At 37.2% G+C, this 18,138-nt stretch overlaps 1 protein-coding gene across 5 annotated transcripts in view; it reads right to left on the minus strand.

Moving 5' to 3' along the window:
• Nucleotides 1-18,138, minus strand: part of LOC129240519 (protein melted) — a 35,243-nt gene that overhangs the window by 6,357 nt on the left and 10,748 nt on the right. For all 5 annotated transcript variants that reach the window (XM_054876377.1, XM_054876380.1, XM_054876375.1 and 2 more), the window contains 9 exons: nucleotides 8,400-8,800; nucleotides 6,839-7,090; nucleotides 4,343-4,517; nucleotides 4,119-4,282; nucleotides 3,668-4,041; nucleotides 3,237-3,601; nucleotides 2,546-3,172; nucleotides 1,572-1,684; nucleotides 1,147-1,399 (listed from right to left, as the gene is read on the minus strand). In XM_054876377.1, coding sequence (XP_054732352.1) covers nucleotides 1,147-1,399; nucleotides 1,572-1,684; nucleotides 2,546-3,172; nucleotides 3,237-3,601; nucleotides 3,668-4,041; nucleotides 4,119-4,282; nucleotides 4,343-4,517; nucleotides 6,839-7,090; nucleotides 8,400-8,504 — 2,428 coding nt within the window. In that variant the 5' untranslated portion in view covers nucleotides 8,505-8,800. The remainder of the gene's footprint in view (nucleotides 1-1,146; nucleotides 1,400-1,571; nucleotides 1,685-2,545; nucleotides 3,173-3,236; nucleotides 3,602-3,667; nucleotides 4,042-4,118; nucleotides 4,283-4,342; nucleotides 4,518-6,838; nucleotides 7,091-8,399; nucleotides 8,801-18,138) is intronic.

The following is an 18,138-nucleotide window of genomic DNA, read 5'->3' on the forward strand; positions in this document are numbered from 1 at the left end:
CCTATTACAGAGGAAAGATCAGTACAAAGTGAGGACTATTATACAAGCTACTTAATAAACTAGGCTGAGTCTGGAAACTATCGTGAAACCAGCTCAGTAGAAGAGAACACTTACGTGCGTATCAACGAGAATTGCAGCCGAGGGTGAAATCAGTAATATTAGCTCACCACATCACATTTAAAATGTATCAGTAATGTACACGCAATTTGAATGAGTTTTGAACAAAGATTTCGGACTAGTCGTTTAAAAAGTCCAATTAATTCCTGCGGTCCGATTGGAGGCAACCTACTGAGTGGATGGTTATCGCGTCTCACTTTGAGCCAAAAATGAGACCTGAAAATGGAGCTAACAGGATGCACTCTTGCGAAACCAGCTGAGTCAGCCATATGAATGAAATTGTTTTGCATAAATAAAGGGAATATTGAGCCTTGATATTGTCTTACAATGAAAGAACCTACTGTTTTACACCGCCTTCGAGTATTAGATGGGTTTCATGGCAGAAGCGCACCCAGAAGCTTGCAACTGGCTGCCACGAAAAGAGCGCTGTTAGAAAAAACGTGTTTCTACAGATACACATAATATCATGAACTTAGTGGTCTTCCAACTCCGGGACAGCCAAATGGTAGTCAAAAACTATATATATATATATATATATAATTGGTGCGTACACCTTTTTCGCGTGTTTGGCCGAGCTTCTCCTCCTATTTGTGGTGTGCGTCTTAATGTTGTTCCACAAATATAGGGACCTACAGTTTCAAGCCGACTCCAAACAGCAATATTTTTATGGGGAGCTTTTTCATGGCAGAGGGGCGACCACTATTAGAAAAATGTGAATTCCGAATGGTAGTCACGCACCAACCCATTCGGCTACGGCGGCCAACCACCACTTTTTTAAAAGTGGTCACCCTTCCTGACAAATTCCATAAAGAAACAGTATTGTAAGTAAATTTCTAAACTAGAAGAAAGTTATTTCTTCCAAGCATATCCATGCGCTATTAAGACCCTATGACCTTATATAATATAATAGTTTATATAATATTTCAATTAAAATTGCAAATACTTATCTATACTTCGTACTTTTGTCTTAGTTGTTATTTTTGCAAGTCATTGTCAAAATTTTAATTGTTACAAATAAAATATGCTTACCTTCAATGCTACAGCGTGTTGGCGGTGGTAGCGACTGTGACACCTCATCCATGTACGATTTAATCGAACCGAAGTGCTTTTCGCAAAATTGCTGCACCGGGTCACGCATGATCTGATAAGGCTCAAATGTGCTCATACGTTGATCCAAAATGCAACTATTATTTGCGTTGAGTAGTGTACGGCTGGTGTTGTTGTTGTTTCGACGTGGCGTCATGTTGGTTGTTGGGCCGGAGACGATCACTTCGTGTGTACTCTACGAGAAGGAAGAAATTTTAGAAGCGTTTACCGGTTGCGTATGAGTAACATTTCATCTAGCCAAACGCTTTTCATGCATTACTCATACGCCATGTTGCACAAAGTGGTTAGTAAGTTTAGGGGCGTGTGTATGTAAGTTTGTGGGTGTGTGCGATGCATGTGCGACTTACATTTCCGTTCACGGGCAGCTTCATGACAGACTTTTGATTACCGTTATTCTGTTGAGGCAATGCTGGCGATGCGTGATGCACTGATACTGGATTTTGTGGTATGGAAATGGAACCTGTAGAGGAAAATATTTTGTGAGCTGTCATTAAATCTGGGTTAAATGAAAGCGTTTTAATTTCTTTTCTAATATTTTTATTTATATATTTTTTCCTAGTTTTAATAATAATTTAATTATTTATTATGACTTATATAAAGCCTTCAAAACTCAGTTTTTTCCAGCTTACTCCTCCATGCCAATTTCGTATAGTCCCACAACTAGAAAAATTTTGTCTATTAATTAAATTTTTCATATTCAAAGTGGATATCTCATAGTTGACTTATTATGTTGAGTGCTACATATTTAAATCCTTTATGAAACAATTTCTGAAATTGACCCTACGTTTGTTGGCTGCAAATATAGAGGTTTGCGGGGCGAATCCGAGAGGCCTAATTTGCAATTATTTTATTGCCGCACCCGCTGGCTCTGTTAACTTCAGCAGTAATCTAGAATTGGTTTGACTTTGAGAACATTGGTCGATTGCAGCTTTAAAATACCCCATTCTTCATATGGAACTTGTAAAAAGTCAGTAGTAAGCCTTTTTCCATTAATAAAGGTGTCAACAGATGTCTGCTAGCTAATACTACACACTACCAGATTAAATGATCTTTTATTTTCTACTTTTAAGAGTTAGGGAACTTTGGCCATCCTTGTCTTTGTACAAGTCATAGGCTCGCTATTGAATAGTCTTTCTTCACACTAATCGTGGGAAGATATCCGCTCAAAGGAGTGTTCATTTTCACAAATTCAGTAAGAAATATAATATATTCATTTTTTGAAATAAAATAAATAAAAATTTGATAAAAAAACTACTCCAAAATCTCTCTATTTTTGATTTTAAGAATTTCCTCACTTTCACGCACAATTTTCTTCACTCACCAATTGATTGATTTAGTGCATCAGTGCTATATTTTAGCAACGCAGTGCTCGAGTTGAGCAACGTAGTGGGACCTTGCGAATGTGGCCTTACTTTAGTGGGCGATGTGGTCACTGTGACGCCACCCGATGTGACTTGTGTCGAAGGAATACCCCATTTGTTGTGACCCGTAATAATGACATTATTGCTCAAAGGCGGTACAGGCGTCACATAACCTGGACTGCTGGGGCTGGTTGGTGTTTTGGGTGGGGCTCCCGTACCTACTGTTGTTGTGCTGGCGCCTGTGCTCGTTTGCACTACTACATTACCGCTCGATTGCGAATTGTTGGCATTGTTAGAGCTGGAACCACCATTCTGATTTATATGCTGCGACGAGCTAAGTCGCGTCATGCTCTTGTGAAGGCCACCCACCGAACCGCCTGCAACATTCAGACGTGTCATGCTGCGATGTGTATTTCCGGTTGGATGTAGGCGGCCAGTGCTGCGCGAATCGCCGAGTTTGACGCGCCGCGTGTAGCCGGCATGTGGGGGAGTGGGCGGCACTGGAGCGCCCCCAGCGATAGCTGCAGCATTGTTACTCTGGTGTATGACAGTTGTGTTAGTGTTGCCAGCAGTTGTTTGTGCTGTAGCTAAAGGCAAGCATTTTAATTAATCAAAAACGTATTTTAAATTTAATTAATTTAATTTGCTTACAAATTTTTAAGTTGCCGCTGAGTAGTGCCTTGCGGCTAATATCCTTTGGGCTACTCGGACTGCTGCGACTCTTATTTTTACTTTTGTGCATGCGCCCAGGCGTGGCAGTGGTCGTTGCTAGCGAAACGGTAGTAGTGCTGGAGGCTGGATCGCCAGTTATTGGTATTGATGTGGCTGAGGCATTGGAAGCATTATTACCACTATTACCTGCAACGGTATTGAGTACTGTAGCAACCACTGCTGCAGCAGCTGTGGGTGTGGGTGGCGGTGGATCAGTCGGGCTGTTCAGGTTTACGATTGTTACGCCACCGGAAGTCTTATTGCTAACATCCATGTTAATGTCGGACGAGGAAAGTTTCTGCTGACTAAAAACAAATGAAATAAGCTTACTTGTTCCAAACAACAAAAACTGTATGTATTCTATTGCTTACCTTAGTGCATTCTTCTGGCGAACGCAAGCGAGCACCTTATCGGTAAACAGTACGGGGAACGATGAGCATAGCTTGGTAGCTTCTTGCAGTAAATTCGTCTGTGATGTGCGGTCAGCATGTGGCAAGTGTTCTAAAACAAAATCAAGTGCGTTCTGGGCATGCACCTTATTCGTACGTCCGGCCGAAGCGAGTATTTGTGCAGCCAATGAAATCGTATTTGGGTTAGCTTTGCTGGCCGCTTTAATTTTCTCGCTATGTTCCACTATTAGTAGTGGACGCTGTTCCGAGATTTTAAGTAAAGTCTGCATTGTTATTGTGGCAGTTTCATTGTCGAACAACAATTCGCATAGGCGTGGTACGCAGCTCTCTAGTACCTAAATGAATGAGATTAGAAGGGAAGGTATGCAATAACCTATTGAACTATGCTGTGAGTAATCGATGTTTTTCTTACCGCAGGTGTCTTTTGTGCAATTAGCAAATAAAGTTGAAGCACTGCTAATTTTTCTTGTGAGTCACATTGTGGCAGTAATGCTACTAGTAGTGGTGCATGTGGAGACACTTCGTCCGGGGAGACTTCGTAAATTTGCGAAAGCACGCGTAATAAGCCAAAATTACCTACGAAAAATGTGTAATTAAGAAATCTATATTTTAACTGAAAAAATTGCTTTGCCTTACCGGCCATAATAGAGTCCATAATTGATGACACATGCGGACTAAGCAGGTAAGCATAATCGATAGCCGCCAACGAAAGGTAACTCGCCAAATTTCGAGACAATTCCCGATTGCCTTTTGGCAGAAATTGGACTGCCACCGGGAGTGAGATTTTCATCACTTCCTTCTTATCATAGTTCTGTAAGTAGTTATATTAGTTGTTATAGTTATATTATAGAGGAATTTAAATCTTAGCTGACCACAATAAAGTCTGAGGCTTTAGTAAAAAAGTGAAAATAAATAAATAAATAATGGACGCGTGCACTTCTGTTAGCTGCTTGACCGAGCTTCTCCTCCTATTTGTGGCGTGCATCTTAATATTGTTCCACAAATGAAGGGGCCTACAGTTTTAAGCCGGCTCCGTACGGCAAATTGTTTTTATGAGGAGTTTTTTCATGGGAAACGGAGGTTTATCATTGCTTGCCCAGGGGCGAAAACTTCATCAAAAACTTCGTAATTTTGCAATTACAAGCATCAATAAATATCATCTACGAGGTGTTCCCTCTTAAGCTTAAATTTAGGCTTCCGATACTTTAAGACACTGCAGGTCACTCTTGAGATGGTTTCTTCATGTAATATGAGGTTTCCCTTGTCTGTCTGTAGTCTTACAATGGCATGTGAGGAATTATTGCCCTTCTGATCTTGGGTAGTAGAGAGAACGGACTACGGCCACGGTTAAATCCCAGCTGGCACTCCGGAGCTTACCAAATTGGTGGACTATGCATTCCTGCTTACAATTATCATCAAATTGTTCATGACCCTCCATCCTTCAATGGAAGAGCAGGACCGGGACGATGTAAGACGGCGAGAGTCCCCCATGTTTATACAGACGGAGGTGTATATTCCGAACATCTGGATGTTCTGTTGGCAATAATAAAAGAAGTGATACTACTATAGTGCGATGCGATACCCCTAGATGATATCTACAGTTTCACTGATAACCAGGCGGCAAAAAAAAACTCTGACAAACCAGTCGAGAACCTCTAAAGTAGCCATGAAAAGCAGCCCATCTTCTAACGAAATGCCCGAGTCATTTCATCTAATGGTAGCACCTCGGACATCGCGACATTGAGGGTAACTGCCAGACCGATGAACTAGCGAGACGTAGCACCAAGTTGACTAATGAGTACGCAGACAATGACATAGGCATGCACTTATAGACATGTAAGTTACTTATCTTTGAGAAAATTTTAAAGCAGCGAATGAAAGATGGCGTAATGAAATCACCTGTAGAATCGCCGGACAATTGTGGCCGACTCTCGGAGCTAAACGCACAGAATCACTGCTAACCCAAAATAAGCAGTCTTAGCACACTGATTTCAGTTATAACGGGGCCTTACCAAATGGTCAGATACGCCCAGAGAATGAGTGTGCATACACAGTTTAGGTAAACAATTTTACAATGAATTGGAAGATCTCACTCTTGTAGAAATCCGGGATTTTGTAAAAGTTTTGATAGGTACACACTGGTTTTAGGAGAGATAAGGACAAGTTCCTCACCTGGCATCACAATCGGTTATGTACCTAAGTGTGTGCCACAGTGGACAACCGCTTCAACCTAACCTAACCCAATATTATAGAAGCAACAGGGCTTTGGAGTGTTGAAAACATTACCATTCCTTAAACTCATTTTAAAATTCCTAACTCGATTGGAATTTGCAATCATTATTCGAAAAGCTCAGCAAGTTTTTTTAGTCATACTGTTGTTATTTACTTTCAGACGCAATTTTTTTTTTATTTTTTCAGCATTAAGTCCGTTGTACAACGCTCGTATTGCGTTTTTAATTTTCTTTAAGTCTACACGACCTCCGAAGAAATTTGTCTCTCTAAGCCTGCCAAGCTGGCTTGGGGATTGAAGTATTCCGTCTGCTACCGTGCCTTTGATTGCTTCAGAAGGGAATGGCAGATGGGCACCGGTCCAAATAAGTTGACGTCAGAGCCCACGCTAGCTAAAGAGTCAGAGGACTTCCGGGAGACATGTTAGCACTAGGATATTATGTCAAGCGACATAGTTCAGCCTGGATTTATAATACTCAACTACCCTTGAAGTGGTTGGAGGGTTGTCTAAGGCCATGAGCGCAGCTTTGCTATCGCTGCAGACACATACAGATCTGTCTCTCTACCTGTTTTTCACAACAAAGTTCATTGCTTCTTGAACGCAAATTGCTGCTCACAGGATTCACTAGGTCAGACAATCGCTTTATCTGCACAAACCGCGAACAACCAAAAAAATTTAAATTAAATACCTTAGAAAAGCTTAGTTCTTTTCTATATAAAAATACTTAATTAGTTACTAATAAAAATTCCTTCATGTATTTAACAGCTGAGTTAAAAAAAAAATTAATTTTAATGAAATGTGCTAAATTGGACTAACAAGAAAGTTAAAGGACTTTGAAGCCAATTCTCCTCAACGTACTTATAGAAGTTTGAAGTATTTATTCAACTACACGTAGAACTTACCAAAAATATACTTGAAATAATATCAGCGGCGATTTTCGCATGCGGCGGATCCTCTTTGCCTGATCCAGCCGGCTGGAGATTCCAAAGTAAGCAAGTTCTCAACAAATCTACCAATGCGGCGCAGTAACGTTCTGCAGTTTTCGTTTCACGTATGCAAGAGAGCACACGCGTAACGCAAATCTCCACCACCGATTGATCATTATTGTTTTTGAGATAGTCTAAATGTGAGATAATCGGACTGATGTCAGAGAGCTGTACAATTGAATAAAGGAAAATAAGTAATAAATTTTTTTGTATTATTCTTTTAAGAAGTTGTATCGTTATTTACACACATATGGACTCATACATGTACCCTGCAAAAAATTGTACGACTAATCTCAAAAAGAGTATACCGAGACTAGTCTCCATGGGGTACCATTGGAATTTAGTTCGACAATTTCGAAGTTTGAAAGTAACATCGCATAGAAGAAAATATAAATAAACATTCCACTTATACATGACGACAGTGGCATTTTGTGCAGACTACAGCTTGAGCTTTTGAATGCGCTGGTTCGGTTCCGCTCTCGGTTGTGTAAATTTTTCAAATCAAATATGAAGTTGTCTTGTAATATTAAATAAATAATACAATAAATAATAGTTTTGGGAAAAATAAAACCCATTATTTTCTCGGTAGATGGCTGTAATGATTGATATCTCCTAAAGTATCGATCAAACAAACTAAAGTTTATGCTCGTTGTCATTGTGACATTTCACACTAAAAATATTCTTTACTGTTCCTTGTTTCTTTCATTTAGTTGTGAGTTGCAGGGTGTTATCAATGGAAGTCATAAAAGAGAAAATTCGGTACATTTTAAAGTTTTTCTTTAAAACAGGCGAACATGCAAGTAAGGCCGTGAATGGTGTTTAACCCGGTTTCCTCGATTCCATTCCGGCATTTTTGAGTTTAAGTAAAATGTCGATAAAATCACAGGAATAATCGAAGTTGACCGGTTTGTAAGTAGCATTGCAAAAGTAATGAATTTCTCTTTCCCCCAAACTAATATTAAAAATTACAAAGTATTTGGAATAAAAAAAAAATTTCGCCTGTGCCAAGATTTGAACAACGCACATCAAGTGTGGTCCATCAATGCTATAGTCCACTGGCTATTGCATTCAGCAAAAAAATTAGTCAAATTACAGTTTTGTTTCGCATAGATATATAGGGTTTTCCAATAACAGGTGTTAGGTGCTAAACAGGAGAGATGATTAACGATTTTTTATGGCCGGAATTGGATATTTTTGATCTGGACAACGTTTATTTAAAAAATATATCAACATAACACCTCTTATTGGAAAACTCTTTACGTTTCAAATTTTGAGAACGACTACTCCCTCTATTCATATCTGCTCGGCTGCAAAAGAGTGTAATTAATCTCTTGAAAGGATATGCTTGAAGAAAAGGGAGCAGTTCGTTGCATATAAACGGATCAAAAGTGGAGTAGTCGCATTTTCTGTAGCCACTGATTCCGGATACAGACGGGACAAGTCACATTTTTTGCAGGGTATTTACACACTCGCTTACCACTTCGCTGATATCGTTGACAATATCTGAATCTGGCACCGAAAATAAATCGCCAGCACGAGACAGATCACGCTTGGAGAGTACTTTTGTGAACAGCTCGTGCATTTTTTGTTTTATTTTCTTGTTATTTCTATGTTTCGAGTCTGCGAATTTTCAAATTGGTTGTTTTTTTGTTTCTTGCAATGATGAAACACTTTGAGAACAATATTTGGTCCCATGTGTTGTGTTGTTGTTCTTATTTTCATTACACACATGCAGACATACATTTATCCTATTTATGCACTCGTATATATGTAAGTTGGCATATTGGTCTCTTAGCTAGTATACCACCTATTCGATCAGTCTATACATTCTTGGGCAGCGAGCACATTTAGCACTCTTTAATCACCTCTGCGACGGAACTGCAAAGAAAACAAAAAAAAAAAGAAAATTAATCACTTTTGTTTTAGTAAATACTTTTCTTCTGGAAATAACTTTGCAAATATTTGGCTGATTTTGTGCGCCATTTAAAGAGCAAGTTTTTTGATTTTCACGAACTTTACACCATTTCACTGATTTTCACAGTTCAAAGCCGTATGCGACAGAAAAACCCATTTGTGTCATTACTTCTCTCAGAGCCGTCTACGGCGTTTGCAATTTCACGGTTCTTCAGCTGTCGGTTGCAATTGGAGAAATGTAACGACAAAGCAGTAAGAAATTTATTTAACTTCTTTGGTTGACCGACAAGTTCAAATTTGCTTTTCAGGTGTACGGCGTTGCACTTACCGCTGCCATACTCCGCCTATTCACACTTTGTTTAATTAAGTACGAAGTAGGCACTAATGAATGGGTATCTGGACTTGTTGTTCCATTGCATAATTGTTCTTGTTACTTTTCACATTTACATTTATTTTCTATTGCCCGCTGCATGCTTTTGTTGTTATTTGTAAAGCTAGCACCTTTTTTGCGTAGGTAATGAAATTCTTGCGCAAATAATGTTTCTGCAATGGATATGGGGATCCCCTACAGCTGATACATGTGAAAAAGTTAATTGATTAGTTTTTAAAAAATGTTTATTTTTTGTCCATTGTTTGAATTTCTGCATTATGAATGGCTTGGCGCCTTGTGAATAGGTATATGGGTCGATGGTAATGCGGTAATACGGGAATTCAAATTCAATACTGGCATCAAACACTTTGTGAGTCAAGCTGATGTTCTCAATTCATTTGCACCGAAGAAATTGTTTCGTTACTAGTTTTTAATTAACGAAGCAAAGTTTGTTATTTTTTATCTTTTATTTTCTTAGTTTTTTATTTTGATCATTCATTCTACGTCGAGTGTAAACCTGGCTATAGCTATTAATATACCATTTGCTTCATGCTAATTGGATCTTTATACCAGGTGTACACTAGAAAACCCGAAATTCGCGCACACAGGGTGCTAGCTATAGATACAGGAATAGAGTGATCTTTACCGCTGCTAGTAACATCCAGTTCACAACATCTCACTCTATCTTTCAACAAGGCAATGTTTCTGGCTTATCTTTTTCCACTCGGAATGCCATCACTGCTGTCATCAAGTTTTATTCCGGCAACCCGAAACGCAGGCATGAGAAAATTAGGCAAATAGTAAAAAACTAAAAAAGTGAAGTGAAATTAATTAAGTTGATGTAAAAGAAGAACAATTGGGTATAAAGACGTATGAAGTATAATAGATTGTTCCTTTAACTTTGCCGTAGGTTTGGCACCAGCAAATTTATATTTTCAATTAGTTGAGAAAAAGTGGCTGTTAAAGTTAAAGCTGCTCGGTTAGTAAAGCACTAACTAAAATTTTATCCAAAATTTTTCATGATAAAATATATAATAATTAACAAATTGGTGAAAGAAAAAGTGAAAATAATTGATCTTCGGGTGAAAAGGATTAATTATATCGAGCTTTCGAGGTGGTTTATTTAAAAAGTAATAGAAAATTATATAGAAAAGAGAAGAACAGGGAAAATAAATGATCTTTTATTTTGAGTTTTATATTAGTGAAACTCAGTTGAAGTTAAATATTTCAAAGATCTTAGCATATTTGACAAGGTGGACCTAGGTGGACTAGAAATTTCAAAAAATCGTTTTTTTCGATATTTCATACATAGTATCTTAAGAATATACTGAGAAATTTTCATACGGAAATTCCCAATATTATAGCTTCTATAGCCCATTAACTAGGTAGAGAGCGCGCCTCTGTACCTCAAACTTTATACTCATTTAACTCGAAACGACTTTTTTCGGCACGACGGGATGAAAAAAAATATTTAACCGAATCACTTGAAATTTGAATATGTTGTCCATAGAATCATAATTTTATTTAAATAATTTCCTATTTTTTACACTAAAAAACTAGTGAAAAAATGCCCGATTTTACGAACTTTTTTAAAAGCTTGCCGATCTGGCAATTTTTAATTTTTTCGATTTGTTCTAGTTCCGACAATAACTACACTCTTTCTAATTAAGAATCTTTTGAATTTTGTGTTTCAGTCTCGAAATCACCTACGCCGTCCGGGTCCGATTTTTCGAGAGAGTCATCTTCAGCGGCATTTTTATAATGATAAATATTGTTTTTAAAATAAAATACAAATTTTTTGTATACTCAATAGATGTAGTAATAAATACGGAAAGTTGAAATATCGTTTTTTTATTTTTAATGACAAAAAAAAAAAATCGGGAAAATAGGTGAAATTCTCCGGCCCTAGGCCATCGGGTTCCCTTAAGTCGAGACCAAGGTGGTAGACTCGTAGTTTCAAGAAAACAGAGTAGGTAAGAAAATGTGCTGAAATGATTTCAAACAATTGTCATAGCATACACAGGTAGCTAAAAAAACCTATAAGCTTTCTGCACATCTTGACAGTGACCGGAGGTAAATTCAGGCATTCTTCAACTTACTATATTATATATTGGGTGTTCTCTCACTAAACTTAAGAGTTTGAGATCGGCAAGGCTGACTAATTTTTGCATTCATTAAATGAATAGTTTAATCGAAAATATTTAATAAATCTTAGTTTTGGTAAAACGAAATCCATTATTTTCTTGGTAGATGGTTGTAGTGATAGATATCTCGTAGAGTACCGATCAAACAATTTAAAGTTTATGCTCGTTGACAAGGTGACATTTCATACTGAAAAAATTATTTCCGGAGCGTTCGAGAGCACAGTAACTTAAAAGCCGCTTGGTACATTTCAATAAAATGTATACTGTATTTATTACTAAAATGTAATAAATGTATATTCTTTTTTTTCTTTAAATTTCGATTTTTTTTAAACAATTAATTGTCGGTTTTTTTCTCGAAAATCTGAAAAGTATTTCCTGAGGCATCTATGATGTTAATTTTGAAAAAAAGGCTTCGATCACCTACAATATTATCTATTAATAAAACAAATTTTTTGTGTCCCATTGATTTTAGATGAATCTCCAAGGACTTGTGATGATCCCCGCAAGGGACTTCTGGAGAAACGGCCTCCACACAAACAGCGATAACTTTCACAATTATCAATTTTTTTTTTTAATTTTACTAAAATCAACTCGAAACATGATGTAATAATGCTATGTTTTTATTTTTGTAAAATAAAGCAATTGACTAGCAAAAAAATTATCCAAATCATCATTTTCGGGCCTCTGACTACCCCTAACTCCTTAAGCTGTAACAGCTAATTACGTCCAATTTTGGTTTCGTCGATTTCCTTCAGACATTTTTGATGTTAAAGAAAATGCGATAATGACGATAAAACCACAGAAATAATCGAAATTGACCGGCATGCTAGTAGTTGTAGCATCGTCCAAGAGCTAAAGATCGACCATAAAACAGTTTTAAACCATTTGCGCAAATATTTTACAGAAAAATAATGGATTTCAAATAAGCAGTTTATATATGGAGCAGTAACTCTACAAATTACACTCTTTTGACGGATCTTTTCCTGGGAAAGATGTCCATGTATTTGATAATATTCCGAAATCCAAGGGGCCAATGTATTATGGTGCGCTTGCACTGTATGGCCATCCGTGCAAAATTGTGAGAGTAACTTAGAGTTATGTGATCAACGCGCTAAATACAAAACCACCCAACTTTCAATTTTTAATAAGATCCAATAATTTTATATCTTTGAATTCAGTAAAGTATCATTTGCAAAACGTTACATAATTTTGAAAATTAGTTCAAATTATTTTTATTGGTAGGACTGTTTCATGAAAAACCTAAACAATTTCTTTCAATGTACGTCCTACACTTGCCTTAGATTTGCAAAATACCTTGGCGGATTAGCGCAGTGTAGCAGCAGATTAAAATGCTTACCGTTGAATGTGAACGGTGGGAATCAAAGAATTTCGTTAATGCGGCAAAAACAAAATAAGGCAGGCGATAAGTGAGTATGCAAAGTGGGGAAAAGCACGCAGTTTTTTGCAAAGAAAGTCCCCATTATTTTCCATGCATGTTTACAAGTACACCTAACTATGTTATTGCATGGGAAATACGTTCCTTAATAAAGCGTGCAAAAAAAAAAACACGTGGGGATATGCTCCGCATCTTTAAAAAATCAAGTAAGATGAAAAACCGTGCAAAAGAAGTAATAATGTAATCCCTATTACATAAGTATTTATAAAATAAGAACAATTCATTTTTATTACAAACAAATTAAAATTAGTGTATAGTGAAAATTCAATCCATAAGTGCATAATACTTGTTTATATAAGTATTGTAAAATAAATATTCCAATGGGAATTAGAAACAAAAAATCAATTTTACAACTATTCATCTCTACCGCATTTATTACGGACTGGACCAAAAATGCCAGCTCCATGCCAGACGACAGTCCGGTTCACTTGATTACAGGCAATAATTTTTATGGAGAAAATGCCCACCAATCGTGTTTGATCTAGTAACACAAGGATTTCTGATAGTTCCAGTGAGGATTGCACTTTGCTCGAAAATAATCATGCATCAAAATATTGTTCCATGTAACGGTATTTCGCAGCAGTAAAACTTCAGCAGTTGTAATATTGTGTCTGATTTATTGATTCACTTGAATAGAGGTACTCAGTATGAGTGTATGCCAAATACGTTCAGCCCATCTGCTGAGTTTTATTCAAATTCTGTTGGTTTTTCGTTGGAACAAAGTCTGTTATTAGCGACTGGTCTTAGCTTTATACAGTTGTTTATGCAAGTCATATTTGTGTACCTCAGTCATAGGCACATGTGAACTAGACACAAACTGCAGTATGCAAACCGACAAGCAATGGATCGCGTAAGTGTTTAATACAGATATTCATTACTCAAAATTATTTTTGTTATTCAGTAAAAAAATAATTCAAAAACCAGTTTTTTAAATGCCAATAATTCGAAAATGAACGAAAAAGAAAATTTGGAGCATTTATTGGAAAATGTCCTGTACTCGCTGAGTTTAGAAATATTTATTCGGTATGGGAATAAGTTTCCACCCTCCAGAAAGAGGTGTCGCTGCTGATACTATTTTTGTATTCACTCTAGTAATATTCTGTGATTTGCAGGTGTATATGTGAGGGCTCGATCGCGGTAGTTGACATTCGTTTGAAGCGTAAAGATCTTTTTTATCTGACGTCAAAAATGTCTACGTTCGCCCTGAAAAAACAGTATTAAAACAGTATTAGCGGGCAGTCATGCTTCACTTTTTAAAGAAAAGTGCAGCTGAAACGTGTCGTTAATTGGTTAATATTTACGGTAATCACGTTCCATCAAATACCACTTGTAAAGAGTGGTTTCGACGCTTCCAAAGTGGCAATTTCGACGTGAGTAATAACGATCGCGAAGGGGCACCGAAAAAATTCGAAGATACTCAACTACAATAATTATTGGATGAAGACGCATGTCGAATTCTCGATGAAATGTCTAAAGATTTGGATGCTGGCAGATCAACCGTCGGTAAACGTTTGCACGCGATGGGAATGGAAGCAGATAAGCAGCTAACTGGGTGCCTCATCAAGTGAAGAAGAGGGATATCGAGAGACGTTTGGTGACGTGTGAGATTCTTCTTGAACAGCAGAAAAGAAAAGGCTTTCTGCATCGTATCGTCACTGGCGATGAAAAATGGATCTATTATGATAACCCTAAGCGTCGAAAATGTTGGAATCTGCTAGGTGAACCAGGTCTATCGGCAGCGAAAAAAAATATGCATGCTTCAAATGTTAAGTTGCGCATCTGGTGGGATCAAAAGGGTGTCATCTATTATGAACTCCTTAAACCATCTGAAACCATCATTGACGATCGTTACCAACTGTAGCGAATGCATTTCAATCGAGCTTTTAAAGAAAATCGGCCGGAATGGGACGGTTGTTGTTGTTGTTGCAGAAATATTTAGAGGGACTGAATGGAAAATCTTGCCCTACACGCCGTATTTCCCAGACATTCCACCTTCGGATTACCATCTGTTCCGATCAATGCAGTCAACTCTTATTGGGGAGCGGTTCACTTTTTAAGAGCTCAATGAATGGATCCAGTCAAAAGAACTCCAATTTTTTAAATTATTCGTAATTTTGTCTAAGATAGGAGGGAACTTATTTTCATAACCAGTATTTAGAAAATTCACAATTAACAGAAAAGAATATTATAAGCGCATTAAACGGAGAAAATGATGGAAATTGAAGAAACATTTTAAGCTTTTTGTATTCAGTTTTAAGCTATAGAAATTATTTAACCTTTTTTGAACGAGCATATTTATGTATACATCTTCACTTAATCTCACACGAACTTTTTTTTACTTAATAAGGAATTCTTTAAAGAGCTTGAGAATTGAGTTTACAAACAAATTTTTTTGTTTAGAGATTCGCGCAAGAACAAATATTTCGCGTAAAAGATTTTATAAGTTAACCGGGTTATTTTAAAATCGTGTAAAAGGCGGCCGCCGTAGCCGAATGGGTTAGTATGTGACTACCATCCGGAATTCGTAAAGAATATAGGTTCGAATCTTGAATAATAAAATGAAGAAAAAAGTTTTTCTAATAGCGGTCGCTCCTCGGCAGGCTATGGTAAACCTCCGAGTGTATTTCTGCCATAAAAAATTCCCTCATAAAAAAAATTCGTCATAAAAAAATATCTGCCGGTTGGAGTCGGCTTAAAATTGTAGGTCCCTCCATTTGAGGTACAACGTCAAGACGCACACCACAAATAGGAGGAGGAGTTCGGCTTAAAACCCAAAAAAAGTGTGCGCGCATGTATCATATGTATGTATGTAAAAAAAAGACCGTGTAAAAGAGATGTATATGAAAGAATTTAAGTTCTTTCATTAAAAAACCACAAATCTCAGCAATCGTTTTGCCAAAGTTAGGTCGTTAATCTAAGTGTTGGTGTTTTCTTTGCACGGAAAAATGTCACCTCATCATATACCGACATGAAGAGAATATTGCCAAACGCCGCGTTAAAATGTTTTGTATTTCATATGAGAATAGAAGGTGATAGCTTAAGGGCACCCAGTGGTCTAGAAATTTCAAAAAATCGAGTTTTTGTTTTTTCGATATTTTGAAAGTAGAGGGTGAACGATATGAAGTGTTACCTATTCAAAACACCATAACTTTTTTGTGTGAAATTAGTTTTTATTGATTTCAAAAACAAAATTGTTCAAAATGATTACAATTTTAACATATATTCACTTTAGCTCGATATGACCACCCTTTGCCTTGAATATAGCCTTCAAACGGTCAAAAAAGGAGTTGCATGCTGCACGAATGTGATCTTGAGGTATTTTGGCCCATTCTCGTATACTCGTTTTTTTTAGCGCATCCATACTGGCATATTTTTTAGTCCTCACCTTGCTCTCCAAAATGGACCAGATGGAATAGTCCATCGTATTTGCGTCTGGCGAATTCGAAAGTCATTGTGTGGACGAAATGAAGTGTGGAACATGAAATTTTAACTATTCTTGGTTCACACGAGCTTTATGAGACTGTGCCGAGTCGTGTTGGAACGTCCATGGTCTACGACCGAAATGTTTGCGTGTCCACGGCTCTAAAGCAGCTTCTAAAACATTTTCCCGATAATAAGTCGCATTCAGTCGATAAAGACGATTGGAGAGCGTCCATCAGCGGTCACTGCGGCCCAAACCATTACTTGCGATGGGAAATTGCTTCGAGTGGCCATACGTAGGCTCAAATTATCGGATGAGCGTTCGGTCAAGTACACACGATCGTTTTGAGTGTTTATGAACTGCTCAATTGGGAATTTTTTTTCATCAGAAAATACAATGTTAGGAAATTCGCCACGTTCGTGCAACCGCAACAACTCCTTTGCTCTTTCGCACCGAACTTTTTTTGCTGGGGTGAAAGATCGTGTGCTTTTTGGAACTTGTAAGCCTTGACCTTGAGCTCATTTTTCAATATGCGTCGAATGCTGTCTTGCGATATTTTCAGTTCTTTGACCATTTTTCTTCCACTTCGATGTGGATTTCGTTCAAGTCGAGCCTTCACTTTTCGAATCATTTCTGGCGTTGTTGTGGTTTTTTTTGGTCCACCTCCATAGCGTTTTGCAATGCTACCAGTATCATTGTAACGTTTTATAGTACGATACACAAACATTTTATTCACTTTGATGTGACTGAGCTAACGAACAATGGCTGGTTGTGATTTTCCAGCCAAATATAACGCACTCACACTACAGGTATTACTTTTGAATTCCATCACAGAAAAAAAAAATCAACAAAACTGAGACGCAAATGCTTTTGATGGCTTATAAACAATACATTGAACTGTCATTAGAACAATTTTGACGTTGATGTCATGAGCTGTTTTACAGATACAAGCAGTGTGAAGTTGGAAACACTTCATATCGTTCACCCTGTATAGTATCTTAAGCCTATACTGTGCAATTCTCATGCGGGAATTCCCAATATTATAGCTTCTACAGCCGAAACCCCTAGAGAAAAACCCCGATTTTTAGAGTGTTAAATTCAAAACCGTGCCATTTTGCTAAAAAAAAATTTTTGATTCTAGTATGGGGCATAGCTACAGTCATACTGATTAATATTTTTTTTGGTTTTTGTGCTTCAGATAAATAAAAGAGCCAAAATGGACAACACCAGGCCTAATTTTTCAGCGCCATTTTTTCAATTATGAAAATTTAAAAATTTGTTTTTTCCTTTTTGTACGAGTATGTAAAAGAAGTTAAATAAAAAGCCTAAAAAATTGGAATATCATTTTTCATTGTTTTTATTGTGTAAAAAGAAAACACCATATGTTTCTGGGTGAACTCATGCAGGTATTGATTGAGCTTGATAGTTCGGAGCAGTACGTTTGGTTGGAGAACATCCCTGACCCTGCCTGGGGACCTTGGTAGAAGTCAATGGTATGGTATACCAGTGAGTGCTTCTTCCATATTTTAAAGGTTATTCGTTCATGAAGGGTTCTCTTCGGAAGTCGGTTCTACATTACCGAAATGATTTAAGTCCAACCAAGGACTATAACCTCAGCAGCATTTCTTAAAAAGGGGTGGAAATACTTTATTCTCCTTTTATTAATATTTTGTACGCCAGATAAGAGTTATAGACTCATTCCTCTTAAATACTAATATATTATAATGCCAGCCAGATAAAATAGTTTAGCAGCTAGAACATTAAAACTCATTGAAATGATGTCACCTAAGTAACTGTTTTCTAAATCACGCGTTGATGTTGGAAAAATATGCCAGTGTACAATGCATAGGAAAAAGTTGACATTTCAACGAACTGCCCAAACATTTCTGAGGTTGTTACACCAATAACGTC

This window comes from Anastrepha obliqua, chromosome 3 (genome assembly GCF_027943255.1).
Source record: "Anastrepha obliqua isolate idAnaObli1 chromosome 3, idAnaObli1_1.0, whole genome shotgun sequence".
Classification (NCBI taxonomy): domain Eukaryota; kingdom Metazoa; phylum Arthropoda; class Insecta; order Diptera; family Tephritidae; genus Anastrepha; species Anastrepha obliqua.